Source organism: Polyergus mexicanus, unplaced genomic scaffold, assembly GCF_030449975.1.
Source record: "Polyergus mexicanus isolate NDT 795.1 unplaced genomic scaffold, iyPolMexi1.0 SCAF_1, whole genome shotgun sequence".
NCBI classification, from domain to species: Eukaryota; Metazoa; Arthropoda; class Insecta; order Hymenoptera; family Formicidae; genus Polyergus; species Polyergus mexicanus.
In genome coordinates this window covers 5,999,351-6,020,761 of record NW_027223321.1, presented here as the reverse complement: position 1 = coordinate 6,020,761, position 21,411 = coordinate 5,999,351, and the positions used below count along the sequence as shown (strand labels likewise).

The 21,411-nt window shown below is 33.8% G+C and overlaps 1 protein-coding gene across 1 annotated transcript in view; it reads right to left on the bottom strand.

The window, feature by feature from the left end:
- The window catches only part of Wb (wing blister), a 227,041-nt gene that overhangs the window by 148,767 nt on the left and 56,863 nt on the right, over positions 1–21,411 (bottom strand). Inside the window, exons 3-4 of the mRNA XM_070296247.1 lie at positions 10,139–10,375; positions 2,203–2,433 (exon numbers count right to left, since the gene is read on the bottom strand). Of these exons, the coding sequence (XP_070152348.1) occupies positions 2,203–2,433; positions 10,139–10,375 (468 nt within the window). The remainder of the gene's footprint in view (positions 1–2,202; positions 2,434–10,138; positions 10,376–21,411) is intronic.

Sequence of the window (21,411 nt, the reverse complement as noted above, 5' to 3'; positions counted from 1 at the left end):
ATGCCGTAAATTTAGTCCGCGCGCTCCTACGTTATTGACCTGCATTTCGCATCGTGCGTTTAACACTAAACATGCTCGATATTCACATCACGTTCATAGAACCTTCTCCTCTTGGTCATTAAAAATTTTAAATAGTTTTTATTAAAAAAAAAAATTTATTTCAAAATCTTTTATGGTACACAAAGCAGCGATATTATTGTATTTTTGCAATAATAAATTACATATTGATAAATTTGGAAACTTAACAGCATATTTTTAATTCATACAAATTATTACGTTTAACTAGATTACGTTATTTACGACGATAGAAATTAGATTTCTATAAAATATCACTAATATATAAAGAGATGAATATTTTTAAAAAAATTTTACATAAGATCGTCAGTATACGGGATGGTCCCGAATGTTCCAGCCAGACTTTGAGATCTTACACATTTCTTTTTCAAATATCATGGAAAATGTGCGTCTTTTCGACAAAAAGTACCGAAACAAAAGTTGTAGAAAATTAAATTATCTTTCAAATGAGATCAAAATGATTATTGTACGTTCCATAGATTTTCATATGACCAGTTTCAAACGTAAAAAAAGTGCTTTTGTTACTTATTGTTAGATCGATTAAAGTTGAATCAGAAGGAAATCCGTAAAGCGACTAGATCGGTCATTACTCAGAACAGTTAGTTTGTTCACGTCTTTATCAATTCTCTACTATCACGTGTTATTTTAGTTGAAAAAAATTTATTTTATTTTTATAAAAGAAAAAGATTTTTATTTTTATCGTTTTTTCAAGAAATTTATCAAGTTTCATCTTCTTTTTTATTTCATTTTCTTTTCACCTATTGCTCTTCCTATGCATCAGAGGTTTTTGAACGATAACTTCTTCAAGGAAGCATTTCTCGACCCATGTTTATAGGAAATTTTTTATTCAGAATTAAATTTCCTATAAGATCTCAAAGTTTGGCTGGAACGTTCGAGGCCACCCTGTATACTCGAATAAATTTTTACGTAATAACAAATAATTATTAAGTAATTATAGATGAAATTCTTGATTGGAAAGATTTTTGCAAAATTCGTTATTAAAAATATAAAGTTGTTTCTCATAGTAATAGGCGGCACGAATGGGCATAAATAATAGCTGTAGCGTCCGTAACGATCAGGTGACGAACGCACGATTCGGGTCATCCTTTGTTACGCGAATGAAGAATTCTCACGGTTCTAATCATGATTCATCGTTCTATTCCCCGAGAATCCCGCAAGGCACTTCAAATGCGTATCCCAGAAACCGCAACATTGATAGTGACGAAAAAAAAAAAAGAAAAAAGAAAAAAACTAATGGCGCCTCTGAAAGAAACCAATTCACCCCGATCGTAAAGGGACCTTAATTCCTGGCGGCATGTCTATAACTTTGCGGGTAACGATTCGAGAAGAAGGGATCCCGCCATTAGAGCGGTGTCGGCGGACAAAGGCCTGACAAGTTTATGGCACTTTCGATGGATTTATTTGCTGAGCAGCCAAATCTTCTTAGATGTTCGCTTCCGAGAGCGCGACCAACCACGAAGGCGGAAAAATTTTTAATTTTTCCCAAATCTTTCGCGAGAAATAATCTTCGAGTTATCTGAAGTTTGTAAAAAGAACTCCCTCATTTTTGAGAATTTTCCTTAATTTTTCAGGTAATTTGGTCAAAATACCAGGTAAAATTAGAGAAGAATTTTTAGATGGAACTTTTTAAACTGTTTTTTTTTTTTTCTGTGTGTACGTTTTCCAATGCTTTTCACTCATACAAAGGAAAAATGAACTACTTAAATTTTTAATATTAAATTAAAAAATGTCTTGAAAAGAACTGAATGACTTTTGTAAAATAAGCATTTTTCATTTGCATAATATTTTCATTTTCTATCATTAATTGATTAAGAATTACAATAAAAAATGTGTACTCCGTATTTTTTTCTACGACAATAAACATATAATCAAAGAGAGAAAGATATATATTTATAATATATCATAACCAGAGAAAATTTTGAAAAAAATTCCCTGGATTCGAATAAAATTTCGTGAGAATTCTCTGATTTTTCAAAGCAAAAACGAAATCCCTGAGAATTCCAGGTTTTTTTTTTTTTTTTTAGATTTTCCCGGAGAGTAGACAACCTACGACAGTTATTACTGTACTGTATATTTTACGTTGAAATCATATTCGTTCGCACTTACCCCGTGATGAACGCTGTACAGACAACGAGACGCGTGTCCTGAGCACAGACATTGTCCTCCAATGTTAATTTCCTTTATCGAGTAAAAGGCACGTCTTTTGTCGGCGAAAGCTTCGCCGCTGCGTCGAAGACCCTGAAAACGTAGTCGCACGTATCTTGCCTGGGTGAATTCCTGCAGAGTCGTACTGTGGTTCACAGCACCGGGCCGACCGCTCACCAGGTACGTGTGGATCTTTCGAACAAACAATTAAAATTCCTGTTAGAGCCACAACACAATCTCGTATCCATTTCCAAATATACATTTACATATAAAGAATTAATGAAGAATTATAATTCGAAGGGATAAATTTTACTCACAATCTGTATCCGAGAAATATTATTGTTTTTTAAAAATATTTTTCAAATTTAAAAAGAATCACATTTTTATTATAATAAATATTAAATACAAAACAAATAGAGAAAGAGAGATAATAATTTTGCTATATCTAAATATAAATGCTAATTTTGTCACGATAAAAAGAACAAAAAAAAAAAAAAAAAAAAATGTTAATCGAATAAAATCAGATGTGATATCCATAACTTTGTGACGATCAGCGATGGTCAATTAGCATCGGCGGGCAAAGCTATTAAATTCCAGAGACGTGGGCAAAGAAGTAAATCATCCGTGAATGGCGCCGCGCGCTGAGAAGGGAAGAACGGCAGGTACCCATAAATGGAGGACACGCGGTACCTAATAAGGAACAATACGCTTGTGTATTTAGGATACCTCGCGATCCTTCGCTGATTGCCGAATATCGCTTTTAATTATTTATTCCTGCTTTCGATGACTCAACAAAGTTACTTGATACGCGGTTGCGAGATTTCTTGTTAAAAAATATGCCGGTTAAAATTTTTGTATTAAATATTTGACGCATTCGTGTGTTAGTTTAACATATTGTTCTTGTGTTAATTGAACTCAAATATTAAATTATTAAAATAACTGAAAAAAAAAAAACGTGTAAAAATAACACAATGTGTATCTATCTTTAATTTTGCACAGTCCCGTATTATTAGTGACAGGATTTATCTGTCACTAATAAAAATTTACAGGAAAAAAAAAAAAATTGATTTTATCCTTCAATAGGAGTGAGAGTGACCATAGACATTTGCCAAGTTAATTTTATCATTAAAAATATGTTTATTTTACACAAAATTTATTTCAAATTACTTTGAGGCTTGTATTTATTTCGGATTGAAATATTAATATAGTATTAGTGTCACCATTTAACATATCCACGTTATGTTAAATTAACACAAAAATTTATGCGGACCGTTTGGGACATGTGACATCTGTTAAATTTAACACAAATTTTTCGATTTTATACGTCACTTATTACAATCTTTTTTTTTCTTAATATAAATACATAATTTTTCTCGTTCTTTTTTTCATCTTTCATCTTTTTATTTTTATATAATAAAAAAAAAATATATATATATATATATATATATATATATATATACAGGGTGTCCCATTTTAATCTCCTCAGGCAAATATCTCAAAAACCAAGCCTGGAAGAGAAAAATGTTTCAGACAAAAATTGTTTGGTTTCGAGGAGGCCATAAGATGGTACCATTGGTTTGACCTTGGAAAATTATTTGAAGGTCATGTGAAGGTCAACTTTAAAATCTTAATTGGAAACCCCCATTTTTTTATTTAGTATTCGTGTAGCTGACATCGAGAGCTTTCCAAAACACTGTAATAAATTATTTTTTCATTAAGTACTTTTTGAGTTATTTTATATTTTAATCTGACATATTTTGATATAAAAAATAAAATATCTCGTAAAATATTTAGTTTTCGATAATTTTACCGTAATATTTTTATGTATAGAATAACGAGACAAATCAATTAGTATAAAAAAAAAATTGTTTTTAAGAAAATTATTTACAATGTATTTTTTTAAACAATTATTTGTTTTTTTTTGGCACTAATTAATTTGTCTTATTATTCTGTACATAGAAGTATTACGGTAAAATTATCGAAAACTAAATATTTTACGAAATATTTTATTTTTTATATCAAAATATGTCAGATTGAAATATAAAATAACTCAAAAAGTACTTAATGACAAAATACTTTATTATAGTATTTTGGAAAGCTCTCGATGTCAGCTACAAGAATACTAAATAAAAAATGGGGGTTTCCATTTAAGATTTTAAAGTTGACCTTCGCATGACCTTTAAATGATTTTCCAAGGTCAAATCATTGTCACCGTCTTATGGCCCCCTCGAAACCAAACAACTTTTGTCCGAAACATTTTTCTCTTCCGGGCTCGGTTTTCGAGATATTTGCCTGAGGAGATTAAAATGGGACACCCTGTATATATTTCTCTCAAGGGACGTCACGCGAACAATTGGGGAAAAAAATAATAAGTGCTCGCTGAGACGAAGATTGTCAGGTCGAAGGGATTAAACGAGGTGCAGGTAACTGCGTTTAATTCATACAAGCTCGCTCCGAATTCTCCGTAGCCTCCGTAGCTGATAATTAAAGCTCGTGCCTCGAGATCACGAGAGCACACACGATCGATCGCGGTTTCGTGCGAGTTTCGGGCGGCGAATTGCGACGAGGGGGAAAGAAAGAGAAGGGACAAAAGAGGGGAAAAATGGAGAGACAAAGAGAGAGAATCGATGAGACAAAAAAAAACGGCGATCCCTACATTCCGGCCATGTACGGAGGCTACCTGGCCGTATAAGGGGGTATATCTCTTACGCACCTACCATAAGGGGAGGAGGGAGAGGGGAAGGGAGGAGGGGGAAAGGGGGAAGAGAGTTGGCAGTTTCGCACGCGAGCTGGACATGCGAGGAGCAGGAGGAAGGTATCGATGGATCGAAGTGTATCTCTCTCGATATGCAGCATCCGACGCCGTTTCGCAAGAAGGGATGTCTCTCCGCCACGAGAAGAGTAATTCCCCGTCTCCGAGGATCGATCCTCGCTACGCGATAAACGCCTCTTACTCCCTTGGTCCTTGGTCGTACGAGTATCTTTTTAAGGATTCGCGCGGATACGCGAATATGGTTGAAATAACGAGGAGATCATATCGGAAATTTCTGTATCTCATAAAGTACGAACGTTATCTCATCAAATAATGCGAATATTATTGGCAGTAAAGTTACATGTTTATGTATGTCGAATGTACTAAAGATGACAAGTTTTCGCTAAATAGGGAAAGATATTTAATTTGAGAGAAAAAAATTAACAAGTACAAAATATAGCATTAATACGATTATATACATTACGTATGATTATGTTTCGTGCAGATATAATTATACCTCGTTTCCTCGATAACTTTATGACAGAAAAGTTAAAAATGCAACTCTCGATGAATGAAACAAATTGAAAGATGATGAAGGAAGCGACTTATAAATTTCTATCGTGAAGAAACGCATTTATACTCGCAGCAAAACTTATACAAGGACGTTACACGACGATAACGAGGTGAATGCTAAATTATACTCGCGGCAATTATACAGGGTGTCTTAGATCACCCGTACACCCCTTTTCCTTGAAAAACTAAGCATTTTAGAGAAAAACGTTTGGAACAAAAATTGTATGGTTTTGAGGGAAACATAAGACGGTGTCATTGGTTTGACCTTGAATGGTATCGTTAAGGTCAAGTCAAGGACACCTTTAATTTCTTAAATGGAAACCCCTATTTTTCATTACATATTCTTGCAGCTTATCTCAAGAGCTTTCCAAAACACTATAATAAAGTATTTTTTCATTAAGTACTTTTTGAGTTATTTTGTATTTTAATCTGACATATTTTGATATAAAAAATTAAATATCTTGTAAAATATTTAGTTTTCGATAATCTTACCGTAATATTTTCATGTACAGAATAACGAGACAAATCAATTAGTATAAAAAAATAATTGTTTTTAAGAAAATTATTTACAATGTATTTTTTTAAACAATTATTTGTTTTATTCTTATTATTATTATTATTATTATTTCTTTTTATTCTTTATATCAAAATATGTCAGATTAAAATATAAAATAATTCAAAAAGTACTTTATGAAAAAATACTTTATTATAGTGTTGTGAAAAGCTCTCAACATAAGCTATAAGAATATGCAATAAAAAATAGGGGGTTCCATTTAAGAAATTAAAGGTGTCCTTGACTTGACCTTAACGATACCATCCAAGGTCAAACCAATGACACCGTCTTATGTTCCCCTCAAAACCATACAATTTTTCTTCAAAACGTTTTTCTCTAAAATGCTTGATTTTTGAAAGAAAAGGGGTGTTCGGGTGGTCTAGGACACCATGTATATGACGCAAATCCGAAATTATCGTCGCAAAATAGTGCCAATCGCACTTTTGTCTCGTTCTTAATGCATTGCTTCCGATATCGTTGCGTGTCGCGATTTAATGTAACGGTTCACCAAAAGAAATTAATTGAGAAGTAACGGTTGGTACGTACACATGATAGTCGCAGAAATTATTACAGGATGTCTCAGAGCTTTTATCAAGTTATCGACATGAAAAAAATTTTTCATAAACGCGTCAAAAATACAGATGTGTCTGAGAATAAAAATGGAAAAAAAAAAATAGATTTAAAATATATAACGGAAGCTCTAGACAATTTTATTCTCATGAAATAAGTTTTGAAGAAATTTTTATTCCAGATATAGTTTATTAACGAGAAAAGAAAAAGGGAAAAACGATTTTGTGATACGCGAAAAGTTGATAAAACATCAAGATTGGAAAATGAAAATAATTTTGGGACACCCATTATATAATTTTATATCGAGGAAGCAATGCTCGGTCTCCGTCGTTTATTAATGATCTCAAGGCGCCTTCGCTTCGCGGGAAAAAGAAGGTGAAAATGTAGGAACGAACGAGAAAGAGAGAAAAACGGGATATACCGGAAAGCAAGCGCGGGTCGGCAGGCAACCCCGTTGCCTGTAAAATCAGCACTCGCTAATAATCCGATCGCGGTATAATTATACATGCGTGGCCGCGTAAAACCGACGATAATTAACGACGCCAAGGATTTTCGCAAGGATTATTGATAATGACACGGTTAGAAATGCTCGTAAGCGGAACGAGAGCTGCGAAAAATCACGTCGGCGAGTATAAACGCAGCTAATCATTGCATCGTCTCGTTAGCATAACGCCGCTATCTGTTTAATCGATAGCTTAAGCAGATAGAATTTTTCGAAAAACGCAAAATAAAGATGGAGACGGAAAGTGTCTCAATACCTCTGTCACCCTGTATAAAATAATTGTTTCATCAAATAAGATATGGCAGCGTGTGTTAAAAAAATAATGTTGCGGCAAGAAAAAATATCAGCTGTGATTCAAGGATGTTTTAGCTGTACAATAGTAGCAAAAAACTGTCAAAATAAAAAAAAATAAAAAAATTTCTCATGTTTATACTGATGTTCGAAAAATAAAATAAATAAATCCGGATTATATTATAAAAAGAATCGAAATAACACAAAATAATGTGGTTTTTAATATCTTTGTAAAAGAAAATAGTTGTAATTAATATTTTTCTAAATTGATGAGGAAAACTTTTGATCGTGAATACCCCCGAAATCAATTGCAAGAAACAAAAAAAAAACGAGTAATTTGCAGAAAGTGAGAGAAAGGGAGAGATAATATTTTTCCATAATTTTTAATAAATTTTGTACAAATATTTATTAGAATTTTCTTAATATATGTGAAAATTTTTATTTCGTTGGCAATGTTTTTTCCTTGTCAAATTTGTCAATAAATGTTACAATACGCAATTTTCCATAATAATCAATATTAACTTTAAACTTAAGTAATTTGCAATCGTTAAGAGAATTTTGCCCAGGTTTTGCGCAGACACTTCAGAAGAAATAGTAGAATAGTCTATGAAATTTTCATGCTTTTGTCAATATTTTGACATACACATATATCCTTAAATTATACGAATTAGATAATATTTTAATATTTAAAAAAAATTTATTTATTAATAAACTTACTTATTATAATATATAATTTTAGAGTTTTGACATATGACACATACATCCCTAAACTTTACGCGAATTGGATAATATCTTAATATTAAAAAGAAATTCTTTATTAATAAGTTACTTATTAATAAATAAAGTTACTTATTATAATATAAATATAATTTTAGAGTGCACATTAATATTTAATTTGAAAAAATTAATTTTTTTTATAATTATAGAACATTGTCTTCTTGTCAATTAAAAACAAGATTTTAATAAATACATGAAAATCTCATAAACAGGGTGTATCTGAAATGATGTACTAAATTTTAGGAGCATATTCTAGAGGAGGCAAAATAAGACTTTTTTCCTATGAGCATGGGTCCGCAAATGAACCCTCCCCCGAGCTAGAGACCCCTAAAGTTTGGGGAAAAAATTAAAAATTGGCTGTATTTCAAGAAAAAAAAAAATGGTAGAAGGTTGAAATTTGGTATAGTCCAGTTAACTATGAAGTAAAGTAAGCTACTAAAATGAAAAAATAAAAACGTACGTTATGAAAACATTAATTTGCCAAGCTCGGAGGGGGATTCATTTGCGGACTCATGTTCATAAGAAAAAAAAGTCTTAAAGTTTATCATTTCAGATACACCCTGTATAGAGGATCTTTTTATTCGTAAGAAATTTTATCTATCGCTTTTGTAAAATGACAGATCTATGAAATTTTCATGCTTCTATCAATGTTTTGACATATGACACACACATCCTTAAATAATAATATTGAATCATTATAATGAATGAGCGAAGACTTTCCGACGCCAATTAAATAGCCCAAAGGTGCGCCGATCGATAGCCTGACATTTGTGCGCAAGAGATTATTGGAGATAGGTCGTAATGCCGATTTATGATTGGTAGTTAAAGAGCATGCGCGAAAAATACGCTTCAAAGGTGTTTTTATTATAGGGTAATTATTAGCGTTTGCAACACTCGGCACTGCAATGAATGCGTTGCGCTATTTGTACGTGCTAGCAACATAATTAAATCGTAATGGCGGTCTTTATGTATCAATTGCATGATATATTTCTCGTGTTTTCTGGTTCCGTAAGGTTAACAGACTTTATGCGAAAAATTATGACGAGCTACCAAATGTGACATAAGAGCGCCCTGATAGCTTTATTTTATACATAAAAGCTTATTCGATTGGTTTAATGTTTAATTGCATGTCTCTTATTATTAGAATACACAATAAAGTATATAAAATTAAAAAACGAAGCTAAAATAAAAATAAGATTAATATCGTTTAATCTTAAAAGATGTCATAAAAATCGCGCGTAATAAAAGAATTAATTAAAATCGTTATCGATTTTAATTTAAAATTTGATTATAACAAATGTTGTATATGCCAGTTTGTCACGTTTTAGAATTCCAATTTAATCTTTATACAGGGTGTCCTGAAAGAAAAGATCAATATTCTGGGAAGTGATGATATCAGTTATTTTAAGCAAAAATGTTTATATAAACGAGTGTCCTATTTCAAACGGTCTCCGAGATAGAGTTGTTTGAGCATAGCTGAGTATAGTTTGCAAAATTACTGATAAGAACGAGATACTACGTATTATTTCTAATTTGTTCAAGTGACATTTACAATTTATAATAAATTATTATTATTTTAATTTTAATATTTTTTTTTTATCATTCAGATTAGGACTCGTTCATATGAACATTTTTGTTTCAATTCGATCTTTTCTCCTAGGACACTCTGTATATTTATATCTATGCTGAAGATGGACCACAAACGGCCCAAAACGTACAATTAAAAAAAAATAGTTACTTAAAATTTATTACTAAAATATAACAATAATAAGTTCGCGCACTAATATCCACGCCTTGATTCTTATTTGCCAATTCATTTATATATATATATATATATTGGTCAACCACATTTTTCAAGCTTTACGAAATGTATTCTCACCTCGCCGTTCTCCATAGGGGTTGCTCTGGAGTACTGGCTGGCGCATATGACCTCGTCGTCGTACACGGGTTTGCCCGCGACAGGCGGTGCCGAATATCTCGTCCAACATTCTTCGTCGCTCGGTGCGTAATACTGCCACGGTTGAAAGCTCTCGCCGTCCAAGGATTTTTCCAGGATCCAGGCCGCGGGTCTCGGCGAATTCGCGGCCTTCACTATCACGTATTCGACTTGGTAGATCTAAAAAAAATATATATATATATATATATATAAACAAGTCAATAAAATTCATCAAGATAATAATAACAGCAATGGGCTCAGAATACTAACAATTATATGGGTTTAAAATCGATAATCAGAATGTAAAACTTACTATCAGACTCACACTCTGATTATTATCGATTTTAATATAAAATTTGACAAGGAAAAAACATTGCCAACGAAATAAAAATTTTCACATATATTAAGAAAATTCTAATAAATATTTGTACAAAGTTTATTAAAAATTGTAGAAAAATATTATCTCTCTCTTTCTGCAAATTACTGATTTTTTTTTTTGTTTCTTCTAATTGATTTCAGAGGGTATTTTTGATCGAAAGTTTTTGTCATAAATTAGAAAAAATATTAATTACAACAATTTTTTCTATGAAAACGTTAAAAACCATATTATTTTGTGATACTTTAATTCTTTTTATTTTTGCTTATATTTTTAATCCGGATTTATTTATTTGATTTTTCAAACAATACAAACGTGAAAAATGTTTTTTTTTTTTTTTTTTTTTTTTTTGAATTTTGACAGTTTTCTGCTACTATTAAACATCCTTAAATGCGATTGATAATTCTTGGCTCAAATTTTTCAAAGTTCAGAGAGAAAGTAAGTGAAATCCGTGTATCTTTTCTATATCCGCAGCTTTTTGCGATGCGACGAGATAAAAATCGCGAGGTCAATGGCGGGGTCCGGATTTGCGGATCTCCCGCGGTCTCTCTTCGGGAACCCCGCCGAGATCCGTCCGATCTCGCGACGGATAATTAATTTCGAGCAGTCGCAGATTGCGCGCAGGACTACCTGGTGCCAGTAGATATCGCTCGCATCCCGTCGCGTCGGCGAGACAACTAAGAGGATACAATATCGTCGTAATGCGCCACCGTGTGTCGGTCTCTCTCTCTCTCTCTCTCTCTCTCTCTCTCTCTCTCTTTTCTTCTCGATCAATCGTACCATGAGAGCGCTCCGTCCAGAGGCGGATGTTGAAATCTCTGTTAAATGTCTACGCGTGAATCGCGATTCTATACGCGGTTCTGAGTAGACAAGCGATGAGAAATTCAGCCGCTACTTCCTATTTTCTTTTACCCCTACCTTTCCAAAATTTCTAAATTTTCCTCCTATTTTCAACCTCTATTTTTTTACGTTTATAAATTCTGGAGGTTTCCAATAGATTTCATTTATATAAAAAATTGTATTGTATTGAGCTCACCTACTTTCTATCTTCAGTAGATAATAAACATACAATTTCTCACGTATTGTTAAAAATTTAAAAGAAAGAGAAGCTTTTAGTAATATTATTATAGATTGATAATATATAATTAAATATATAATTATATATAAAATTAAATATATAAAAACATATAAAAAATATATATAAAAATATATTAAATATATAATTATATATAATTAAATCCAAATAGGATGATCCAAATGTTTAAAATATCTGGGTGAGGTGAAAGATGTGCACGTGAAATGAGCAGAATCAGATTATTCTTAATAACAATTTATTTCCACTAAACGAAACCAAATAAAATATAGCGATTATAAAAGTATCGCGATTACTCGCTTGTTGCGAGGAACGTGTTCCGTTCGCGCTGGTAACGCGGACATCGGTCCGCGTAAAGGCCCGTCTACATAGGACGCAACACGCCAGACAAAACTCGCAGACACAGAGAAAAAGCACTACGTATTTGCATGACACAACTTAAGTAGCAAGATTGTTAGATGGATTTGCGAATGCGTGCACGCTGCGTGCGCTGCAACGTCACCTTGCGTGCGCGCTGCGAACTGCGTCAGGCGTGTTGCGTCCTATGTAGACGGGCCTTAATACAAAACGTTCCGAAAGAAAAGGCATACATAAAAAAGAGAAAATCGGGGGCGATGTGTGGCGCCGGGCGTAGAGTCACAGGCTGGTAATCGAGAGATTCCAGGTTCGATTCCGCTCGGGTCTCATCCTCCCATATGCCTCAAAAAGAGGTTTTCACACATTATCCTATATTGGTTTATCATATATTATCCTATCTAATACCTATATTCATTTATCATATATATTAACCTATCTAATACCTATGCCTAGAGTTACCAGTTGATGGCCGTATGACGAGTATTCGTCGGAGCCAATTCCAACACGAAGAAGAAGAAGAAAAGAGAAAATCCAGAACTGCTGCGCCGATGTTTATTACTGGCGCGTTCAAGTGGGTCGGAGAACACAGGCGAAGAAAAAGCACTTGACTTTTCTTCGCGCGACCAAAATTTTCCGTTACGCACGCTATACGAAGTAGATATTAGACTAAACATCAAGGCAAAAAAAAAAAAAAAAAAAAAAAAAATTTGACTCGGGTTATTATTATTTTGTCATTATTCGCTTTCGCTAAAATTACGTATGTATTGATAATTGAATATGTTAAGCATAGAAAGTAATGCGCGCACGTATAAGTACTTCAACGCTGAAAGTCTCTTGACAAGCCTTCCGCAAATTGCGTAAAATTTGAATTTTTAAATGCAATCCGGCATAGCAAATCGTAAACGCGGCGCGTACATTGGCGAGTTGTATTTCATTCTCGTAGATGAACATGGCATTACAAAATGCTTCGTCAAATGCTAGACACGTGAGTGATATGGCATATATATATTATTATCTTTAACATAATATTACATGATATATTAGATGAATACTTCTTCAGATAAATATTTTGCATGACTATATTTCTTCATATATTTTAATCGAAATATCGAGTCTAACTCAATTGTTCATTCAAATCAATCGTTTAAATTAAACTTAAATTAAATAAAAATTGATCGGCATCTTTTTTCTCTCATTTTTCAATCGCTGAATATATATTCTCTCGTTCATTAATCAAGATATCAGGCTCTCGAAAAGTTTCCCAAGTCGCAGATGGTGGGGGATGTGCAGTCGCATGTATCTCCGGATACAGTCGCGATTTAACAAGACAGGAGTCCTTCATCCTGCGCGGTCGAGCCGTGTCTTTGTCGTCGTGCTCGTTGTGTCGTTACGCCCGCATTGTGAGACCGAGACCGACGCCCACTTTCGGACCATAAAGACAGATCGCATGTCCGCGATACCCGCTCCGTTTCCTTCTAAGGACTTTGTCCGGAACGACCGATTCGAGCCGACTTCAATTACCCGGCCCTTTTACTTCGTAGACGAGGACGCGCGTGATGTGCGCGAATGTGAGAATCTCAGTCTGCCTTTTGAGTATTGGAGATTCGACAAACGAGATCGGAGATGACGTATCGATATCGAAGTAATCTTCAATTCGCGCGCGACCAATGCCTCTCTAAATCATGACACATTGACATGACGAGGCAGCGATAACGAGCACAGTTGGAAAATTTTTGTTTTGTTAAAAAATTTGCTGGTTAAAATTTTTTTATTAAATATTTAATACATTCATATGTTAATTTCACATATTGCTCTTGTATTAATCGAACTCAAATGTTGAATTATTAAAATAACTGAAAAAAATAACACAACGTGCACATATTTTTAATCTTAGTTTTACACAATCAATATATATATATATATTCCGTATTATTAGTGACAGGATTTATCTGTTAAAATTTACAGAAAGAAATGTTGACTTTATTCTACAGTATGAGTGACTACAAACCGTCAATAACATTTTTCCAAGTAATTTTATAATTAAAAATATATTGATCTTACACAAAATTTATTTCAAATTAAGGTTTGCATGTATTTTGTGTTAAAATATTAACATACTATTAGTGTCATCATTTAACATATCTACATTACGTTAAATTCATACAAAATTTTGTGGACCGTTTGGGACATGTTATGTCTGTTAAATATAACACAAATTTTTCGACTGAGGATACTCGAGGTTTCTGATCGACTGGTTTAGCAAACGTGTGTGCGCGGCAGCAACGTATACGTTTCAAGCTGCTGTGGAATATATATTTGCGCATCAACATTGCTATGACAGGAGAGCAAAAGAAAAGGGAAAGCGCGCGTTACGAGGCTGTCTCTTTTCTCACCCGAGACTGCACGCCTTTTACCAGCTAAATATTTACGTTGGCCGCACATGCTCCTCTATCTGCCTCGTTATATGGGGTAGGTCGTAAGCAAACCGCGTACACATTACTGGCTCAAGGTTACCCCTCCCCCCCCCTCCTCTCCTCCTTCCTCGAGAATGTTGGATATCCATCGTGGAACGGTGTATATACGGTGAGAAATTTAAAGTTTATCGCTGGCATGTACGACAGAATTATCGATAAAGGATGAGGCGTGTTTAAACGAACGACTGCGTATGCGTCTGACTTGTACGAAACAAACGTCATCGGGCTACCATTAAAGGAGAATAGATGGGAAACAGAAGTAAGATCTTGAAACGCACGAGAGTGACCATACCTCTCCGTGTGCCTTCACGTTCTCGTCTTTATATACTCTTGACTCTTCTCGCATTCCTCATCAAACATGACAGTCGTGAAAAATGATTGAAAAGTAATCTAGCATTTCTTTCAAAAATTTATACGTTTAATAAAAATGGAATTTTTATTAATATTTTCGATTATATATCTCACACTTGATTTATCTACCGTGTGTTTTATTTAATATTAAATCAAATGACGTGATATCGTATTCCTATATATCTCCTTTCCCTTCATAGAGACTGATAGTGTCTAGCTTGCCATTTTAGGTACAGCGGCATCATTTCTTCCACGAAAATGAAAAGTAGTTGCGCTCAATCTCGCGCTCGATATCCGAGAAACACGATTATGTTTTGCCTCCATAACCTCCACGGGAATTCTCGAAGCACCAGCCACGTGACACGAGGACGTGGATGGATCTCACGATCACGAACAACGACGGGTTCTGGCCGCCTTCTTCCGAGGTTAAACGCATCCGTAGCCTTGTAAGGATGCGTCTGGTATTAGCATCGGATGACAAAAATGGTTTTATCGCTGACGCGTAGATGAAGAAAGTCGATAATGGCCTAAAGGATCGATGATCCTTTTTTCCTTTGAACGACGCGATCCAACGTAGATCAAGGCCGATCAAAGATGGTCAAACCAGATATCAGTTTTATCATATGCGATCAAGTAATATTTGTAAATTATTCTATATATGGTATATATAACTAAACTAATTTAACTTTCATTTTTTTTAAACCACTCAAACATATGGCAGCACGCATTGTTGTAATACTATAATATTTTCCAAAAAAAATTTTTTTTTAAGTTCATACCCTATTTAATTATTCTAACTATTTAACTATTTACAATTTTTTCCGTTTTCTTCAAAACGTTCAATTTGTATTATTTTTAAATTATTTAAAATATCATAGTTTGAAATGCTATGAAAACGCGCCAAAAACAGTCAATATGGCGCTATAGCCGCGTGACGTCATTTCATTATTAAAACTTCGATTTAGTATAGGGGAAAAAAAATAATCGTAGAAAATATTAATCTGCGTTTGAACTAGCCTTAAATGTACAAAATAATTTAATAAATACATTATTCCAACAGACAATTAATATAATAACCTTAAAATATACATAAAACACATATAGGTTTTCGTATTTAAAAGATAGATATATAAATATTTTAACTGCAAACGAAACAATCGGGTTTTAATATAAATTAATGAATTTTTTGTTATGTACTTAATATATTTACGCAGATATTTTTACTCCTCGCATTTCTGCAACATTAAAGCGATCGTCTTTTCTTATAAATTGATATACCATTAGCGCAATAATTTTTGGTAGATTTATCGAATTTGCTTTAACATATCCTGCTTCCATTTTATTCCATTCATTAATAATTACTTTTCTTTAAAAAAAAAGTAAAACCTCTAAACAATCTCCTTGTTCCTTGTTCCTTAAAATCGAAGTTCAAGTTTAGTAATAAAGTGACGTCACGCACGAGCTAACAAATAACGAAGCGTTTTCAAATCACTTGAAAATTTTAATTTTTAATAATCTTTTTTTTATTTATTTTAAATTATTTATTATTGGTGGAAAATCTGAAGAATTTGGAAATAATTTTTTTATAATTTATACTTTCGATTAAACATAAAAATTTACACGACTTTTTTTTTATAATATCTTATTATTTTCTATCGGTCAACTCTTGTCTTAATTATCAAAAAATATACTTTAATTTTAATGAAAGCACCTTCGATGAATTTTAACTACTCAAGGAAAGACTTTTTACTAGAATTGCTAACCGATTCAGTTAATCTCCGAACGAAGCGGAGCAGATATCATCGGGCGAGAGGCAACTCGCCGAGATGTGGAAGCGGTAAAAGGAAGAAACGGCGGCGGAGAAGAAACTAAAGAGTCGGTATCGTAAACAGATCTCTCTCGCGTCTCGTAGCTCTTATCCGCGACGGGATCTCGAAGAAGGAGCGACACCTCCGCCAGTAATGCTCGCCGTGTTCCGGCGCGTTTACAATCTCACGTTCGCTGATAACAATGAGCGACGCGCGCCAAACGTCGTCTGCGCGAGATATCACGATCGATCGAGTGTTAATGGAACAGGACGAGCGACAATGAGATGTGAAAGTCTGCGATCCCGATTTTGCCGGTGATTTATCGATGGTTTTATATCTAAACTGCCAATCGATGTCCCGCTTCGTTATCGCCGAAGAAATCGCAAATCAGACATGTATGGTATACGACCCTCGCGATGCCGGAAGATAAAATAGACGGATTTAAACTTTGTTATTAGCGCGGTCAAAGTAAAATATAATGTATACTGAACAACAATACATGTATCTCTAACGGCAAACAAGATAAATGTATTACGTGATACGTCAAGAAGATTAATAGTCAACGAAGTTCACGATAAAATAACGTTGTAAATTCAGCGACGAACAAAGAGCTGTCGCACAATGTGGTGAAGAAAAATCGCCGTCGTCGTCGTCGTCGCGAAGATTCTCACGAAGTAAGGAGAACTCCGGCCACCCCTTTATGGGCGCGGGACCAACGCCGGACCCCCCTTCCTCTTCTCAACCGAGGCTAAGGGGCATCGCTAATAAATTGGCATCGCACGCTATCTCGCCGGATCCGTAAATGGGGTGCACTAGCAAGAAAGTTTACCGAACAGCCGGTTCCCGAAGCCGTTATGGCTCGAAGTACCTCGAGTTGTCCGGGTCTCGTTCTTCAGAGAGAGGCGAGCAGCGGCGGAGAAGTGCTCGTTGTTGGAAATAATCCCGACTCCGTTTCTCTTCTCTTAATCTTTTCCTGTGTATGGAAGCACCACGCGCCACAGTAATAATGATTTACGCACGCGATTGTCATCCGCACCTCGCCTTGTTCAACGAGTTAAATGAGATAATGGAGGAACGAAAGTGCTCGTCTAGCACGCGTTTAGCACAAGTATAATGGATGGCGTGTTAAACATGACGCTTACAACAAAATAACGCGCGAAGAGTAATCCTAGCGAGAGAGTAATACTTCCGCGAAGAACTAAAGATATTTATAAAATATGGATCTTATAATTACTCCTTTTCGCCCATAATTTTTTAATAAATGTTGACGACCAAGAGAATCTTGCTCAGGAACACAATCTTGAACGTATATCAAAATCAAAGTTATTGAGGCTGGCTCCTAATCAATATATTTATCCAAAAATTGTATATTATTTTATTACATTATCTTTTATTAATGCGATAAAATTTTTAATATTTTATAATTATTATAGATTTTTTCTCTATTATTATTATAAAAAAAAAATAAGACGTATTTATTATAAATTTTGAATTATTATAAATATATATAAAAGTGCATCATTGCTTATTGTTAGTTAAGAAAACGTGGAGTTGATTTGGACAATATATAGGGTGTTCCCAATTTAAATGGCAAAACTTCAAGAGCGTGTAGGGGGCCGAAAAACTAAGACAAGAAGTCCTTTAGAGGTTTGCTCGTTTTCGCTCCATTTTAGAGAAAATCGCAAAAATTCAATCTCTCATTGTCAATTGCTCTCTCGAGTTGATTGGCACCGAATAAACTTTCTGCTTTCAAGGTTCCTTACATATGTAAACACTTGATGTTACCCTTTACGGTGCCAATCAATTCAAGAGAGCAATTAAGAGACCGAATCATAGATGCGGTGCACCAAATATCACTAGAACAATGTCTAGCTGCAAAATTAATGAGATCAGTGCTAGATGTAATGCCTGCATTGCTGCAAGAGGGCAACATTTTGTACAATATCTGCATTAAATAGATGATAACATAAATAAAATGTAAATAAACGAAAAGTAAAAAAACGAAAACTTGTTTTGTTTCTTTTTTTGTGATTTTCTCCAAAATGGAGCAAAAACGAGCAAACCTCTAAAGGACTTTCTGTCTCAGCTTTTCGTTCCTCTACACGCTCCTGAAGTTTTATCATTTAAATTGGGGACACCCTGTATGCTGATATATCTCTCTTTTATATATTAAATAATAAATATGTTTTTTCTGTTTAAAATATATATTATATATTATAAATATCTGATAATATTATTTTCTTTCCTGTTCTTCTCTATTAGTATCATATTTTTTATTTAAATAAAAATCACAAAATTCGAAAAGCATAAAAGATTTTAATAGGTATGTCTTTTTAGTGTAAAAGTTAAAACATTATACATATAATAAGGATACATACAATAGGATATTTCTTCATTTCTCATAGTAGATCTCATTGTTATCATCATTTTCTATAATTGTAAAAATGAGAAGTTGATAAAATGTGTTATCCCCTATGCAACTCGATTTACATCTACATAATACATTAATTATTAAAAAAAATTAAATATTTTAATAACTTAATCGAAAACAATGTCAAATAAATACGTATTTAAATATGAAATATTCAAAACTACAAGTATAGAGAAAGTAAATTATGATTTAATAAGAGAAGAAGAGAGAGAGAGAAGCTTGTAAAAGCAAGAATGCAAAAATATATATATATATTTGTTAAAATTGTACGTTCCCCCCCTCCCCCCATTTATATATCGCGAGTGTAAGGATAAAATTAAATTTATACGATTTTATTATTTTTTTTTAAACACTTCGTTGCGAGATCAATTTGTAGATTTCTTTTCTTTTCTCTTATATAGAGAATATCGAGAAACAGGCTGCGGGAGCTATATTATTAGATGATTTTTCTCGTCAACGCGCCACGTATCGTTAAAATATTTTCTCTTCATTGTCGACCCACGGAGGAGCCCACGTCGATCGAAGGGTGAAATAGCGGGGTAAAATATGGATGTGAAACAAAAGCGATTATCTTGTAAGATTGACGCCTCCTTTCCACTCCCACGTGAATAGACCTAAAAATTCGCGCTTATCGACAATAACGATTGTCATGATTGATTGAACATTGTTTTAATTAAATATCCGTCATTGGTATCCGGATCTTTGTATGATTAATTCGCGCGGATCTATATAATTTCAGCAAATTAACACATAAATATTTCTTTTTATTTTACACATTTATAAACGCGCGTGATTAATTATTCTAAACTGTCACAATGAAACTGCACATTCTAATCGCAATGACATGAGATCTTAGAAAATCGACGCGCGCGATACGCGATTAAATGACTAGCGCCTGATATTATTCATTCAAGGTAGAATAATTGGATAAACGAGTCAATTAAATATCCTCATGGATAAGTCGACGTAACGTGTTATCGTCGATTGCACCGGAAAACGTTGCGCGGCAAATACGCGCGAGATATGTTATTAAATCAACTGCTTATTGCTACCTTTCTTAGAAACAGCGCGCCCGTAAAAATGCTCGGGGAGTGTCCGACAGGTAAGATTCTTTTACTATTTATAAATATACCCATATCGTGACATCGAACACGCTTTCCTCGAATCGAATCGCTAACATAATACACCGGAAAGTCGCGCGAATGTAAATTTCTCTAGAAATATTTAATTAGTTGTTCTCGCACGATTAACTTAATAGGAAACCGCTGACATCAATAGAACCGAATGAATTCTAGCTTCGGGATATTTTCACGCTCCAGACGGTGTTATTACACATTATGTCCGACATAGTCATACGCGATTAATATATGTAACGTTTGAGAAGTGTAAAACCTTGTCAAACTTCTTCTTAAAAGATAACATGCAAATTTTATAATTTTATAATAATATAATTTTATGGCAGAGAATATAATTATAATGTAGAGTGTATATGTGATAATAAAATTAAAAAAATATTTAATCTAAATAATATAAAAAGGCGATCCTGTTGTAACTAGATTTCATTCGAGAATTTCTTGTTAATATCGAGAGTTAATATTTCGCAATCAAATGCGACAATTTATTTAAGCCAAGTACGTGCGCAAAATTTTCAAAGTTGATCAAACATGCGTGTTTTCGCTCGGATCTAGCATGTAGTATAAAATACAGTCGTATTCATGCTCATCATCTCTTCCTTTTTCTTCTCCTAGTAGCTTATTTATAACTTATTTTGATAACACGTCATGTCTCTGCTACCACGTCTCGGTCCGATGCACGGGCAATATATGCATGAAACTATCAGATTTATCGGGCAAATATCGCGTTACCATCACTAAAATATGGACGTATTAATTGCGGATGGATTTAAGGTAATGCGAGATGACATAATCCGATCACCGGGACTCGTGTCAACGAGGCGATCCCTGAAATTTCTCTGCTGAATATAAGATTACTAAAAGCCTTTAAGGCCGCGAGGGATTCCGCGTCTCTTTTCTCTCGACGATCGCGTACATGTAAACTGATATTATTCCAGCCGAGACGACTCTCATCCCGAATGCCGTCCAATGGATAATGGATTATGGTTTGCGGAACCGTATGATCGAGACCCGAAAAATAAAATTATTCACGAAGACAAATAAAAATGAAGAATAACAGGATGTCTATTGAAAGCTCGTAAGAAAATTCCCTGATTTTTTAGATAATTTATTTAAAATTCTAGATAAAATTAGAGAATTTTTAGATGGAACCTTTTAAAATAAGTTTTATTTAGTATACGTTTTCTAATGCT